The 17,038-nt window shown below is 37.6% G+C and overlaps 1 protein-coding gene across 3 annotated transcripts in view; it reads left to right on the forward strand.

Moving 5' to 3' along the window:
- The window catches only part of LOC126455667 (probable enoyl-CoA hydratase, mitochondrial), a 55,585-nt gene extending 46,059 nt beyond the window's left edge, over nucleotides 1–9,526 (forward strand). For 2 of the 3 annotated variants that reach the window (XM_050091436.1, XM_050091437.1), the window contains exons 7-8: nucleotides 588–687; nucleotides 9,230–9,526. In XM_050091436.1, coding sequence (XP_049947393.1) covers nucleotides 588–653 — 66 coding nt within the window. In that variant the 3' untranslated portion in view covers nucleotides 654–687; nucleotides 9,230–9,526. The remainder of the gene's footprint in view (nucleotides 1–587; nucleotides 688–9,229) is intronic. The other variant, XM_050091434.1, reaches the window with a different exon arrangement.
- The last annotated feature ends 7,512 nt before the right edge of the window (nucleotides 9,527–17,038 follow it).

Genomic DNA, 17,038 nt, shown 5'->3' on the forward strand with positions numbered 1-17,038 from the left:
AATTATCAATCTGGGAGAAAAATTTACACTAATGGCTTCTCCTTATTTATACATAGCTACCAAGGTCAAAGCTAACCACTAGTAAAATGTCTATAGGAATATTCAAATACTAGTGGGAAAGAAATGTCCACACCTATTTTCTGTCTGCTTATTTTGAAATTTTAAAACAGCAGTTGTAATTAATAAGAGGTGACTTTACTTCATTTGTTATGGATTGATAATTTTTGCAGCTGTTTAGGTGTGTACCACTGAGGACAAAAAGAGCAACAAACCATGCTTTCCTTCTAATAAACAATTTATTTTTCATAAGTAGTTTTGTCTTTAATGTTTTCTCTCAGTTTAAGCTGTAAAGATAACTTCATAAATTTCAAATTTTCTTGTGTACTCATGGTTCAGGACAAGTAACTGTTCAAATTATTTTCTATCTTCATGAAATTACATATTTTATTTCAGCATTAAGTAAGTAAACTTAAATCTGTTGTTATGACTCATTGAAATGTAATTAGTATTGATTTTGAACTTTAAATAATAGATCACAGATCACTTATATTTGAATACCAAATACAGATGCATATTCTTTGTTGTAGAATGACCGCAAGGAAGGAATGACAGCTTTTGTTGAGAAACGAGCACCAAATTTCAAAAACAGCTAATGTGTTTGAAAAACATGTATGCAACAAAGATAAGGTAAGTGTGTACTATATTGATAGATAAAAAGTAAATAAATATTAAATGCATTTGTAGCAAAGATCATTGTCATATTTATCGAGAAAAAATATTAAAATATGCAGCAAATCATTTGATTCTTCTTGTGATCGCATGACAATGTTTGTGGTTTATGTTATCATCTACTGTTTTCATAATATTTATTATTCACAAAATAATATAAACCACCATCAATGCTGAATGATGTTTCAAATCTTGCAACTGTCTTAGATCCAAAATTGGTTGTTTCATAATGTCAAAACATAATCCTATTTAAGTTATTTTAAATGAATGTTTCAAATATATCATGTTTGTCTAACTGTGGCCATTGTTAGAAGCCTAACAAAGCCTTGTTTAAAATATTTTTTCATTGTAAAAATTTCTTTTCATTTGGGTAAGCCTATGTCGGAGCATAGCAAATGAATAAAATATTTCACACTTTTAAAAGTGGCATTATATATTGATTTACATGTTTCACAAAAGTAAAACGAATGTAATAGAATCGTGTTGCAGAAATATCCCAGATGGAAATGTAAAGTTAATTAATAACACTGAATAGGGGAGAGGGGCAGATCATGAGCATTCGTACGTACAGTCTGCTTTATTATATCATAATAATAATGGTTTATTTGTCCATAATAACTTTTACAGTCGTGGACATAGTCAGTCAGTACATACATGAACAATAATAATAGTTTAGTAGTAGAAATACAGTACATACAACATTAAAAATCCTTGATGGAGTACAAACATTTAGCAATTAACAGCTGCTTTAATTTTATTTTAAATATGTTTCCTTTTAACCTTTTTATGGTATTTGGCAGTCTGTTGTAAAAAAATCTTCCAGCAGAAAATGGATTATGATCGGTTGCTTTTTTATTTCTGAATTTTATGTGGTAATCCTCTTTCTTCCTTGTATTATAACTATGGATATCACTATTTATTATACTGTGCTCCATATTTTCTTTTACAAATAGTATAGTCCTTAGAACATATAATGAATACACTGTTAGAATATTATACTTAATGAAGTATTCTCTACAGGATTGATGTTTACTAATATTCGCTATTATCCTAATTGCTCTCTTCTGGGCTCTAAAAGCCCTATCCATGTATACCATTGGTGCCCCGCCCCATATCTCAATACCGTATTGTAGGTGGGAGTGTATAATACCAAAATAGATTTGTCTTAAGATTGGTGACGCTATTATGCTAGAAAGGCGGTTTTGCAGGTAGGTATTACACGAGATTTTTTTACACATGTAGCTGATGTGCTCCTTCCATGTAAGATGTTCAGCAACTATAATACCCAGGAATTTATGTTTATCAATTGTTTCAATTGATACCCTTGGCTCAGTATCCACTTGTCTTGATTTGTAATTTAGCATAAACTCCATTAGAATTGTCTTTTCCTTAGTTAATGCCCATTAATTTTTAGTCATGTATTCTGTGATGAGGCTAGTGTTCTTCATATTATTTTGCACTGCTATCTGTTTTGTAGGGCCCTAGCTTATGAAGGAGGTGTCATCAGCATAATTTACAAGGTCTGCAATTTTTGGAATTATTATATCATTGATGTACACAATGAGCAGAAAAGGCCCAATAATACTTCCCTGAGGGACTCCACAGTTCAGAATTTTATAAGATGATTTTACTGTTTGTATAAGTCCCCCGGTTGTATGATACAACTTAACACATTGTCTCCTGTCAGCAAGGTATGATCCTAACAAATCTAATGCCACTCCTCTGACTCCATAAGTTTCTAACTTATATAGAAGAATGGAGTGATTTACAGTATCAAAAGCCTTAGATAGGTCTAGAAAGGTGCCAATAACTTTGTTTCCATCATCAAGTTTATTCAATACTGCTTGAATAAATGTGGCTATGGCTGTTATTGTAGACTTGCCCTTCCTGAAATCGTGTTGAGAACTTTTTAATATATTGTTCTTAGAGAAAAATGATTCCATTTGATCAAGAAATAGCCTTTCCAAAAATTTACTAAGTTCTGATATCAATTAAATAGGCCTATAATTTTGTACATCAGTAGTTTTCCCCTTTTTATGCAGTGGTCTTATTTCAGTGACTTTTAACAAGTCAGGAAATGACCCCTGTCTGAAAGAGCTGTTTATTAAATGTTGCAGTGGCTTTATTAACTCATTACTGCATTCTTTCAGAAATTTGGCTGAGATGTCATCCCAGCCACTGGATGTACTTGCTTTTAAGTTGGAAATGGTTCTCAGGATTTCCTGTTCTGTAACACACCTCAGGAAGAACAAATTACTGACATTACTGGGATTTAGCACCTGCGGTGGGTTGATCACATCCTCCTTACTCATCTTACTAAATTGATCTATGAATCTCTCGCATACTTCTTTTGGGTCACTAACCAATTTTTCATTGCCCCTTATTATTATGTTGTTACACAATGCCTTGTCATTCCCCCCACTTTACTTCTTTACTATATTCCACACTATTTTGCTAACATTACAGGACTGACTCATCTGTTCAGCATACTTCTGTGCCTTTAATGTCTTAAGTGCTTCCCTATAAGTTTTTCTACAGGCTTTGTATTTAGACTGAAAGTACTGCAGTTTAGTGTCTTTAAAAAGAATATATAGATCATTCATGTCATTCTTTAATTTCATCACATTAGGGGGGAGTTCAAGATTCCTGGAACTGTCAGTTTTCTTTAGTATTTTGACCCTTGGGCATACTTGATTTACACAATGGGTCAATGTTGTATAAAATATTTCCCACTTTCCATTAATGTCTTCTGTTGCATATAGGCCTACCTGATACCAGTTTATGTGTGCCAGTTTTTCCTTTAATGTAATATAGTCAAGCTTTCTTTTATAAGTAAATTGTTTCTTATGAGATACTATTTCTTTGTCAGTGTGAAGCTCTAGGACTAATGCACTATGATCTGAAATGTGGTTCTCAACAGTTACAACTACAAGGTCCTCCTTACTTAAGTTTGTAATAACATGGTCAATACATGTCTAAGAGTCACCTGTAATTCTTGTTGGTGTTGAATTCACATGGTTGTAATTATAGGACTGTAATATATCAATATATCTAAGGTAACTTACACTATTAGTTAAGGAGTCAATGTTCACATCCCCTACTATTATAGTCTGTTTTTTATGAGGTGAGAGTTTATCAATAAGTTCCTCTAAATGGCAAAAGAATTCTTCCATGTTACTGTTAGGGGATCTGTACAGGCTAGCTACTATTAAACTGCTGTATCTGAGCTTTATTCTTGTGGCAGCTATTTCAAAGACCATCTCACATGCAAGTTTATCCATCCAATCAATTTTTTCACACTGGACATTATTTTTGACATAAATACCAGCACCACCACCTTTATGTTGTTCCCTACAATAGACACTGACAATTTTATAATTATTTAAATTAATGCTGCATAATTCTTCAGTTTTGCACCGTAGTTCATTCACAAGATAAATATGAGGGCTACTAACACTTAGAAATTCGTCAATTTGTTCAATTTTATTGGTAATATATTGGACATTTTGCGATATTATTTTGATTTTACTGTGATTTGCGATGTTGTCAAGTACTTCACCTTCGCGTATGTATGGTGAAGGCTGAGTTGGACTAAAAAAGTTTCTGTCGGACTTCTTTCAGTTGTGAACAAACTGTTTTTATATATTAAGTTTTTCAATTCGATTCTTTCTTTTATGATTAAATTTAATTTTTCACACAAATAGCGTTTACCTGCATAATTTAAGTGCAATCTGTGGAATGTGTGTTGACCTCTATCCAACTTTCCTATATCTAGAATAGAACAATTTCCTTAGTTTGAACATAGTGCCTTAATTCTAATATTGGTTTTTCGTATTTCCTTGTTTACGCACGAGTTGTAGATCAAATCGTGCCGATGCGGAACAGTAGTGACAATTGTATTTTTCTGCTTATTTTTGTCAAGGAAGTTCTTCAGTGCTTCAATGCAGATATCAGCTTCATTTCTTCCCATATCATTTGCACCACTTACACAAAATATAAAGTCATTGCTAAGCAGCATTTTTCCTGTTAGGTCGGCGTCTTCTATAACGTTTTTTGTTTTTACATAGTTGTATGGATTGGTCTTTTCCTCCACAGCTTTATTCAAAAATGTGTTCAGTGTATATGTTGCACACATCTCTTCCTACGCATTCTCTGTATCCTCCTTTTCTTGCCCTTCCCCCCACCCCTGGTCTCTCTGACCACTTCATCCTTCCTTCTCTGTCTGTTCATCTATCCCTCCCCACTCTCTCTGTCTCTCCGTCTCTCCCCTCTCTTTGTTCATCTCTTCCTCCCCCTCTCTATGACCACACTTTCCTTCCCTTCCACATATCAACACCTTTGTCCCCCTCTCTCTGTCCATCTCATCCTTCTCCACACTCTCTCCCTTCTGCCTCTCTTTCTCTGTCCATCTCCTCTTCCCCTCTCTCTGTCCATCCCCTCCTCCCCCTCTCTCTTTTCATCGCCTATTTCCCTTTTCTCAAGTCCGTCTCCTCCTCCCTTCCTCTGTTCACCTTATTCTGTCTAGCTATGCGTATCCTTGCCCCTCTCTCATGGCTCACAATCAGAACTGTCCAACTGCGCATGTAACACCTGCAAGAAATGTTGATACTATCCATACAACATGTTCCTCTCTCTGACCATCCTCTCCTACCCTCTCTATCTGACTGTCTCCTCCTTCCCCACTCTCTTTGACTATTCTCTTTGCTTTTCATATCCCACACATGTAGGCTGCCCTGCACAGCAGGTCAACAAGGCGGGTTGATACTATTCCCACACAGTACACCTGTTGTACAGAGTAGCCTACATAGCAGGGACTGATCTGTTCATGTACCAATGTGTGTGTGTGTGTGTGTGTGTGTGTGTGTGTGTGTGTGTGTGTGTGTGTGTGTATACCCAATTTTGTTGATATTAATCAAGTGGTTTTGGAGGAGATGCTGGTTATACTTACATAGTCCATCATATACCAATCTTGTAAAACACACTACTTTGGAAACCAAACTGTGGTATTTTGAGGAGATTGTATTTTTCAAGATAATTCTCTAGTCTGGCAGTCATGATTAATTTTTTATTTTTGGAAAGATGACAGCAAAGATGCTAGCCTTTAAGTTCATGTTTTATTCATTCCCTTTCTTTGGTATAGGTATAGGTATAATTCCCTCAAAAATTATCTGAGCTGAAAGGCACATATTGTTTGTTAGTTTAGTCTGGATGTATATATCCTGTGCAGTCTTCAAATTCACAATCTGGCTCTTCATCTATGTCTACAGATATTTTATTTTTATTTGCATTTGATTTTCTTGATTTCATGCCAGGTGATAAATAAAACAAGTCATTGTATTGCTGCCTATATGATATGTGATTGGAAAGTTTTAAGAATGGGCTTGTAATCATACAATGGTGGTGCTTACATGCTACTGTGATGCATCTCATTCAAAATAGTCCCATTCTGACTGAACACACTGACTCCAAAGGTGTTTCCACTTTTGGAAACATCCCTGGAATTTTTTTCCTGAAGTGTGTTAAGGACATTCTCTGTATTTGCCTGGATGTCTTCAATCAAGTAAAATCACTTCCCTTTCAGTGAAAATTTCAGTTTAGGGAAAAGGTAGAAGTCCGCAGGGGCCAGATCAGGGGAATATGGTGGTTGTGGAAGCACAGAAATTTTGAATTTGGTCAAAAACTCTATGATGGAGAAGGCACGATGAGCTGGATCATTATCATAGTGTAGCACCCAACTCTTGTCTTTCCACAATGCAGGCCTTTTCTGCCACACTTTTTTGTGCGAACGCTAAAGGACATGTTTTTAGTATTCCTGGTTAATTGGCTGTCCTCCAGGGGTAAATTCATGACCCACAATACTGGTAGAATGGAAAAAAATCACCAACATTGTCTTCACCTTTGACTGACTTTGCCATGCTTTTTTTGGTCATGGTGAGCCTGGAGTCTTCCACTGCGAAGACTGCACTTTAGGTTCAGAATCATATCTATATACTCATGATTTGTCACCTGTTATTACCCTATTTAACAAATCTGTGTCATTTATAAAAAAATGGTTCAAATGGCTCTAAGCACTATGGGACTTAACATCTGAGGTCATCAGTCCCCTATATTATAACTACTTAAACCCAACTAACCTAAGGGCATCACACACATCCATGCCCGAGGCAGGATTCGAACCTGCGACCGTAGCAGCAACGCGGTTCTGGACTGAAGTGCCTAGAACCGCTCGGCCACAGCAGCTGGCTGTGTCATTTGTAGTACGATTAATCAGTTCTTGGCACACTTCAAGTCGGTATTGTCTCTGGTCACTTGACAGCACTTTTGGAATGAATTTTGTGGACACTCGATGCATGTTCAGATTTTCAGTTAAAATTGACTGAACTGCATAGAAACTTAAATTAAGTTCATCAGTTGTCTCCCTAACTGTAAGTCTACGATGAAAGTGCACTAATTTGCAAACTTTCACATCATTTTCATTCATTTTTGAGGTGGAAGGACAGCCAGTCCGTGTTTCATCTTCAAATGATTCGTGACCATTTTTAAATCTGTTGAACCAGACAAAAACATTTGACTGGCTCATACAATTATCTCCAAAAGCCGTTTTTAATAGTTCATAAGTATCAGAAGCTGATTTTCTGGTTTTAAAACAAAATTTCACACAAACTCATTGCTCCATTTTTACGTCCATTTTCACCCAGACAGAATCCGCCAACAAGCCCTAACAGACCCGCACTCAACCAGCTGCCACAGCAAACTGAATAAAGGAAATGCAGTTTCCTGTCAGAGGGCGTTCAAGGACAAGGCAATGACTCACTCCCCACCCTCCGTGTACCTGCCTGCCAAACCAGTAAGCAGTAGTAGATCCATTTTTAAGACTTTCCAATCACACCTTGTACATGAGTAGCATCTTTTGTTTCACCTGCGCTGATATCTGCAGGACCAGTCTGGATTTCCTTAAGTATTATCAAACCTGCAATGAGAACTGAATTATTGTAGTTTTATCCACACTTTTGATGAGCTTTCCATGTTTATACTTCTTTGCATTTTTTTCTGTTCCTCATATGAGTTATTTTATCTGCATAACACTTTGAGGCACTTGTAAATTTATTAGCTCTCCTACCATACTATCAAAATAAATATTCACAGTATGGAAAACAGGATGTTTCATTGATGTTTTCATTTTGTATTACACCCTATTTACTTTCAGGCATGTGTGAAATTGTTATGGCAGTAAAATTCTAGCAATCTTTTCACTCATTTTCCTGTGCTGAAGGCGTCTGTATCCATATGTGAAACACCACTTACATAATAAAGAAAGACTGGTACTGCGTCTTGCCTCATTAACTAACATCATATCAAAATGAATCATTTTTATTAAGAATGCATAGATATTTTAAGAGAGCCACTGCAACCACATGGTATTATCAATGATTTCAAGAGTTTAAATTTCTGTATGCACACTTAACATAACATTGAGTCATTTGCATATGCAAACCACACACCTGCATATTCTACAACGTATGATAATGTTTGTGGTTTGTGTTGAGATATTCTTCAGTAGTCTAGTCACTGAACTAAGAAAAGACAGTATTCCATGCATTAAGACATGAGGATTGCTACTTATCTATTGCCAATCATCCATGAACTGTGTAAATTGGGAGTTGCAGTACTTTTTACGAAAGCCAGTGCAGTGATGCAGAGGTACCATAACTGGCCAGTAGAAGCAGGTTTGGAATTGTATCGCTAACTTTTAGAGGCTGTCCATAAAAGTTTCTGTTGAGGGTCAATACACGATATCTATGGTTCTCAAAGGCTTATTTCCACTAACTGCATTTCCTAAGACATTAAATAAAACTGTTTGTAGAATGATTTTTTAACATGTACTCTGACACATTTGAAATGAAGTGAGATTAAAAATTCTGAGGCTGGTGTCATCTCAGTGATGAAGCACATATTATGCATGATGTTAGGAAATACTTTGATGCACTGTTTGATAATTGCTTCGCTAGTTGTAATATTCTTGTTATAGTGCCAACTTTATACAGTACATCAGCACCAACAGACATCCTCTTATTTCACACATAGAGCATAATTTACAGACTCTAATTGATAATCACGTGCATTTGATTACTAGCAGAGCATGTATGGAAAGCTTTTATGACAATCTCTTTAGATACTAGACGGTTTTTCACAGCCCATGATACTTCACCATACAATAACATATCAGTCGTGGAACAGTGTATTATCGAAACAGTGTTTATTGCCTGTGAACTGTTTCATTTAGCAAAAGTGTAAAGCCCCTCAACACCCTTTTTAAAGAGTTCTGATATCAATATGAGTGTCAAAAACAGAAGAGAGTTTTTGTTAAAATAATTAGACATGCCTATTACATTTATAGAACATAATGAATTGTTTTCTCTCACAGCTTTAAATCTGCAGTCTTAGTAGCATGTAATATGTATTTCTGCAGAATATAACTCTTACTGTTTTCTTTTTGCAGTGTCCTGATGGCTGGAAGCATGACTGCAGAGTTTCTTCATTCTTCAGCCATTAAGAACAGTTCAGTGGGCATATCATTCATGTCTTCTTACACCAGTCATGCATTACCTTCAATGAGAAGCATACTGAGTCCATTTTCTGTCCTTTAACAACAACAAAAATTATTCATAATATTCTAAAAAGTAAAAGATGAGGTTTTGAAAAGATAAATTCCCCATCTATTGACATTCAACTTCATCATCTAATGGTAATGAGAGGTGCTCTGTCAAACTGGCTGATCATAACAATAAAAAATATTTTTCAAGTGCTGTATGTTCCCTAATTATAGGAATCTAACAAAGAGGCAGCATGCACTTAATTGTGTGTATTCATTGATTCATTGTTCTTGAAGCTGTGGCAGCAGCTAACACAATAAGAAAATTAGCAGGTACCATAAGAACACTAGCATTGCACTGATGTGATCAGCAGATGGAGCAGATGGTCCGCTGTTGCAGGGGCAGTATAAGGCATCAGATCTCAAGCTTGACACTCCCATTATACAATGGGACAAAAACGAAGGGTAGGATAGCTACCTACATGCTTTGAATAACACTTTTCAGGCTTCCAGAAATGCAAAAACCATTTGAAACTTGCTGCTCATGGGTAATATGAGAAACTTTATCCACCTTGTCTGATCAGCTAACTATATTTATCAAAAAAAAAACTGAAAATACTAAAAATGGAAAGAGTAAAGGTAGCAATCCACTGAATATCTGACCTATCAAGTGAAAAACAGACAGATAAATAAGATTTTAAACACTGATGAGTTTTCTGACAATGTTCTTTTTCAGCAAACTTGGTTAACAAAAACAAACATTAATATACACATGAAACTGCATTATCCTAGCTTAGATGTTTGACACTCTCCCAATACAATTACTGTTTGAAAGGCTATTAGGAGTATTGTTGGACCATTTTGTCTAAGGTGCACAATATCTCCATCATGCAGCTGTGGCAGCTAGCTGTTGTGGTTCACCAATTTTTTGCACTGGTCCATTAGAAAAACACAGATGCCTATAGGTGGGGCAGTGTTGGAGAAGTGAGCCACAGACACTGCACACACAACACAGGCAAGTTCGGGTGCACGCTGCCAACATCAGTGAATGTACATGGGTAAGGTGTTGGTGCCAGCTTAGCTCTCCTGGCTTTGATTCCTCATCAGTATTTTCTCACTGTATTCCATTGTCTGTAGCCAACCACGCATTAGTTTCACCAAAACCAGTGTGTGAAGGAGGGTGAGAGAATCCTGATCTCTCCATAATTCATGCTTTGTTCTTTATCAACACAGTGCTCAGCAGCTCTAGATTATTCTGGCTGACCTAGTCTTGTGTGGTCTAACTTCGTAGCCGAGTGGTCAGCGTAGATAGCTGCCAAGCGGAGGACCCAGATTCAATCCCTGGTACTGTCAGGATTTTTGCTTGATGAGGGGACAGGTATGGAGTGCATTCAGACTCGTGATGTCAGTTAAGGAGTTACTTGAATGGGAAGTAGTTGCTCATAGGTCTGGAAAGTCAGAACTGTCAGGAAAGTGGTATACTGACCGCATGCACCTCCAAACTGCATCACTTGAGGCCAAATGGCAGCAGCTAATCAACATCTCTTGAGCCTTAAGGTCCCGAACAAGGAGTGTGTGTGTGTGAGTCTGTGTGTGTGTGTGTGTGTGTGTGTGTGTGTGTGTGGAAAGTCTTCCAGTCTTGAAGGGCAGCCTGCCAAAATAAGGCAGGGAAACCAACCTAGTGGAGTTCTCAATTTTTTCTGGCTGCTCTGGAGATCTAATGCATGCTGGTCAGAATGCGCTGTGAATCTGCCTACTGGCGTGTCTGTTCTAGACAAACATACAGTGGAGGTGGCTGAACTTTACTGGCAGTCTCTCCAAATCAAGTCCTATGAATGAGTGTTCATAATACACAGTAGCATTATAACTCATATGTATAGGTTGGCACATGTTGTTTTACAAAACACTGTGACCCAGGAGCCATCTTATTTCCTATGAACCATGACATGCAGAGATGGGAGATCACTATTTTCCTCCTCTTCCATGTTGAAACAAATGCTCGGCTGGAGGGCATTGGGATGTTCTAAAAATGAAGGATTCGTTGCTACCCTATGTGACCACACCTCAAAGGTATTGTGTATATATGTCCAAAAACATTTAGGTTCAAAAACTGCTGATTGAAGTGCTTTGTCCTTGAGGTCTTGCAAAATAAGGTTAGCTACTGAGGGTTTTCCTCAAAATATTGGTCACTGAACAAAAAGTGAGGAAGATGACTGAAAAGTTCAAGGATCTCCTCTTCCATCTTAGTCCCTATAAGTTGCAGTGAATTGTTCTTTTTTATTTCCAGCAATTTAAGTAGAGCGTGTTGTTCATTACTGAGTTCATATTTCCAGAATGTAGTATGCATTTAAATTGGTTGATTCAGAAAATTTGCCCGAATAGACTTTTTACATACAGTTGCATATAGGGCAAATTTTTGTAAATGTGTTTTCTTATTTATTGGAAATTTTACTTATTCTTAGTAAAGTACTATTTTTTTAATGTATGATAAGTGCCTGATTCACAATGAAATAGTTAGTTTGGGGATCTGAGGTGAAAGATGCAGCAGATTTTTCCATTGGGATGACTAGAAGTGTGGGAACTGGGAAAGTAAATGAGGCCCATCAGTGGTTTTGTAGGATATGTATTACAGATAGGAAGATAGTGGAACAGGAGAGGAAAATTGCTGCCCTTCAGGCTGAATTGGACAATGATAGGAAAGATCTAGACATGTTAAGAAGAGAGAAGGGTAAAAAGGGTAAAGAGAGGTGGAAAATGCCAACAGGTAACAGAAGGATCAGTCTTAGAACTTCATGTGACAGCTTTACGGTCAATGTGAAAAATAAGTTTGAACTGTTGCTTCAGTTAGAAACTGATGTAGGTCCAGGCAGGGCAAAATAAACTGTCACTTGTAAACTGGAAAGTAAGAATGCAGGGGGAAGTCAGGAAAGGGAGAGTAAGTCTTGTTGTTTGGTAGTTCTGATGCTAGAGGTGTGGGGCAACTTTAACAGAATGAACTAGGCTCAGAGTACTTTTTTTTTAAATCTAGTGCTGGCCTGGAGCCAGTGACAGAGGATTTAGGATAACCTTCTAAAGACTTCACCAAGGAAGACATTGTAATTGTAATTGGTGGGCTGGGCAATATTATTGACAGAAATCCTGGGTACAATATAAAATGTGACATGATAAAGATTGGTTCAGCATCAAGACATATCAGTGTTGAGTTTGTATCTGTTTTGAGATGCCACGACCAACCTCATTTGAACTCTTCTATCGGGAGAATTAATTTGGAGTTGGAAAGGCTGAATGTGTCAGGTGCAGGTTCACGTATTTGCGTGGCTCCCATTGATTCTGCCAGTAGGTGGAATCATATGAGTAGTTGGCATGGTCTTCATCTTCAACACTAAAGGGAAGGATAAACTGGCTGTGTCAATAGCAGAAAATATAAGGGGGGAGGGGGTAAAGTACCAGTGGTTACAGGTGTCAGAGCAACAACTTCTTCAGGATAGAAAGGACAGAAAGAAATAGAGTTTTAAGAGAGGTTGGGGTTGAAACAAATCTTCACTTTGTGAAAAGAAACCAAAGAGCATAATTCTGTCATATTGCATTAGGACAAACAGCACCTTGACAAAAAATTTTCAGCAATCAGCAGAAATTTTATTTACTGTATTTACTCGAATCTAAGCCACACTTTTTTTCTGGTTTTTGTAATCCAAAAAACTGCCTGCGGCTTAGAATCGAGTGCAAAGCAAGCGGAAGTTCTGAAAAATGTTGGTAGGTGCCGCCACAGCTAAGTTCTGCCGTCAAATATATGTAGCGCTACACAGGCATGCTTTGTAGGCACAAAGATAAATACTGGCGCCAAAACCTCTGTGTCAGTAAATAAATAAAAAAAAAGGTGGAAGACGAGCTTTTTTTCTCCGCCCCGAGTTTCGACCACTGCATTTTCATGCATTATTCAACGAAGTAAATACAAATTCCGTATTGTTCATCTTCGAATGTAGCAGAATTTCAATGTAATACGAAAATCCGACTGGCAAGACTGTTTGGGATGTTTGTCAATATGGCCAACTCTACGTTCTCAATTTTTACCTACCTGTGAGAACAGATGGTTGCTGATAGGAACCTGATGAAATGTGAATCACACGTGGTATTCTCTTCATTATAAGAATAATATGAATATAAACATTTTGCCATGTATTCTTTCGTGTTTGCTGCTATCTCATTTAAATCCTGTCTGCCTAATAAACTACGAAACTAGAGTGAGACAACAGCAAACGCGGAAGAATATACATATCGTTTCATGTTTATATTCGTATTATTCTTATGCCTAATAGTGACACAGTCAGAAATGAAGTACGGCAACTGACTAGATTTTTAAATCTAAGGTGACTCTAATTTCTGTGCAGAATTTGATGTACTAAAGAAGCGGCCGCAAAGATTTTCAAACAGGGAAAAATTTTCGACTAACTCTCGTTCAGAACTATGTTCTATCATACGCAGTCTATTATTTGGTTCTTGTTGATCATTATCAAAGAAAGCAGCAGTGTAAGTAACAACAAATAGCAGTCTCTTGCCGTTGTTTCGGTTATGAGACAATTCCTCTCTTTTTTATTATTGTAAGCGGCGGTAGTGCGCACAAAAGCAAGCCATGCCGCGAGCGGCGACAGGCCGTAAACACGAACTATCAGAATGCGACAAACAATGCATGACGCAGTACAGTAATGCATTTTCAGCTTAGAGTGGCGTAAACACCTATAACAAAGAAAACGGCACTTATGAGATCAAAGCAAAATAAGCAATCGATTCAAACCAGACGAAGCGCGTGAAAAAGGAAGGGTACCCGTATATATACGGATGGAGCGCCTGATGCATAGGAATGGCTACCTGGTAAAGCTTAACTGCTAAGCTTACGACTCGAACCAAACTACTGTAGCTGCATCGTCATTCATTCGACCTAAATTGTGTCTCATATTACAATGGACCAACTTTGTTTCGATTTGGAGGTGCGGCCTAAAACTTTTTTCTCCCCTTGAATTTTCAGGTGCGGCTTAGATTCAAAAATTTTTTTTTCTTTATTTCGAGTCTCATTTTTCAGGTGCGGCTTAGATTCGAGTGCGGCTTAGATTCGAGTAAATACGGTACACCCAGTTTTATCTCACTCAATGTGTAATGCCAGATATCCTTATTGCACCAAAATATTCAAGGAATAAGAAGTAAAATTAATGAACTACCTATTTTCATAGATGAATTAGAGTCAACAAACACAGCTGGCATAATCTGCCTTGATGAACATATGTGACCACCAGTATAGATGTGTTAAGTGTTACAGGATTTAGATTTGCATCTCACTTTTGTAAAGCAGAGATGTAGAAAGGAGGAATTGCACATTGATCAGAAACTATCATAGATACAAGAACACAGACATTCATAAATTTTTCCTGGAGCAGCATACAGAAGCTTTTGTGATGAAGTAGAATTTCATAATAGTAAGCACATACTAAGAACCTGCAGATAATTTTGATCTGGTCATAAATTGTATTGAAGCTCAGCAAAAAACAAAGAAACAGTGTTTGCTGGTGATGTTAAAGCAGATTGTTACTCTTGCAGTAAGAATTTACTGCAGCCAGTAACATTATCATTCACCTTAATTTCTGCTGTACACTTCCCAACTTGGGTAGCTAATTGTGTACAAACAACCATTGATAACCTCTTTATAGAGAGGTCTAATGAACAAAATTGTATTACAAAACCAATAGTCAATGGCCTTTTGCAACGTGACATGCATAAATTTTAATACGAAACATGATATAAAATCTACTAAATTTGGGTTCATGAAATTAGTGATTACACCAAAAATTAATTAATTTAAGTCACTCCTCAAACACATGAACTGGAGTGATGAACACAGTGCTCATGACATGAATGAAAAATACAACACTCTAATTAATTAAGTCCTTACCTTATTTGAACACTGTTTCCCCAAAACCTAACTCAGATTATACCAAAGTCTACAAAGAAGCCACGGATTACTCACAGAATTAAGATATTTTGTAAAACAAAAGGGAAACTGTACCTATCTATATCTGGATCCTGCTCCAGCAACTGCCGGGTATGTGTTGTTACTATGAAGTTTGGCAAGGTTAGTTACAGAGGGTGGCTGGTTGCCCTTCCTGTTGCCACCCAATATCCTTCAGGATGGAAAGAGTGTACCCCAGCTGTCTGCATCTAGTGTAAACTGTGGAATAGTGCAAACGTTTTTCAAATGCCTGCGAGTCACGTAACTGAGATTTCTCATTACAAGACATATGGCAAAATATTAGAGCTAGTAATTGATATGTCTCATGCTGGTGGCAGTGCACAGAGATTAAGACCCACTGAATGATGCATAACATGTTTATTGGAATATTCATAAACACATGAAAATAAACTTCTCATTTCAGAAGCAATAATACCAATTGAACCATAACTCAAGTCCCCTACCAGGAGTTTGGTTTACACACAAAGGGAGGTTTAGTCTCTCCACCATCAGGCATCCCAGCAGAGGCAGATGAGCTGACCTAGCTAGAACTATGAAGTAGTCTAGGAACCTGCCATGGAGGGTACATGCACAATACGATATGGGCAGACCAGCTGATGGAAGTGTTTACATGTGAGCAGCAGTGAGCGCAATAGGCCAGTCCTTCTGCACAGTTAGATCACAACATTTGCATGCTGAATTATTGTAGTGTGCACATCTATGTGGGTACAGGTGCTCTGCTTCCCATAGTGACTTCATTATATTCACAAGCTTCTGTCCCCAGCTGTAACCGAGTCTGGTGACTGTGAAGTACTGTACAGAACATGCCGAACAGCAGCATTGTCATGCCTTCTGCAGATGCTAAAAGAGATGTTATGCAGCAGAACTCGTAAGAGAACTGGAGAGTAAAAATTTTCTAACAGCCATTGTTGCTCAACCACAATGAAGTGTCGCCAGTTACAAACAGGAAAGTGTAAACATTTCAACACCTTTGCTGGGCCAGGCAAAACAGCCACTTTCCTAAGTTTAGAAGAGACTGTAAGTACCTCAGCAGAAAATGGTTATAACGGTGCAGGCTGAACATCTTTAGTTACTTCTGTAATGTTACACAAGAGACAGTGGAGGACACAACAACAGCTAGCAAGAGTCTGACTAAGCAGTAAAGACCCTGTAACAATTTCACTAAGTAAATTTAGTAGAACTGAAGACTGCTGATAAATCAGGAACAGTATAATCAGTTTTGTCATTATGAATGACATCGTAGAGCAGAGCATCCCCTCAATGACATAAATATTCCACTCCACTAGCTTTCGGCACTCGATCAGTAAGATCAGTGGCATTCATGTCATTCACACTTGATTTTCTGGTTACAGTATGGTAAAATCTTGTGTGGGAGAATGTTCTGGTGTTGATATTTCACTTGCTGGCCTACGAGAAAATCAATGATCTGAAGCTGCAGTCCAGCATCCAGTACTGACATCAGCACAGCAGTCAGACTGAGGGCCCACCAACATGACTTCAGTCCAGGGTGGAAGCTGCCTTAAAGTCCACCGTCACCTGAGTCTGGAGGCTTACCATAGTGGTGGGCTAGGTTTAGCATTCAGCATGACTACACAGCATCCAACATCGGTCACCTGAAAGGAAAACATGGGAAGTGATCTGTGGAGGAAGGAGAATACCCCAAAAAGACATGTGAATCAAAATGCACACATCATGGG

The sequence above is a fragment of the Schistocerca serialis genome, chromosome 2, assembly GCF_023864345.2.
Source record: "Schistocerca serialis cubense isolate TAMUIC-IGC-003099 chromosome 2, iqSchSeri2.2, whole genome shotgun sequence".
Classification (NCBI taxonomy): Eukaryota; Metazoa; Arthropoda; class Insecta; order Orthoptera; family Acrididae; genus Schistocerca; species Schistocerca serialis.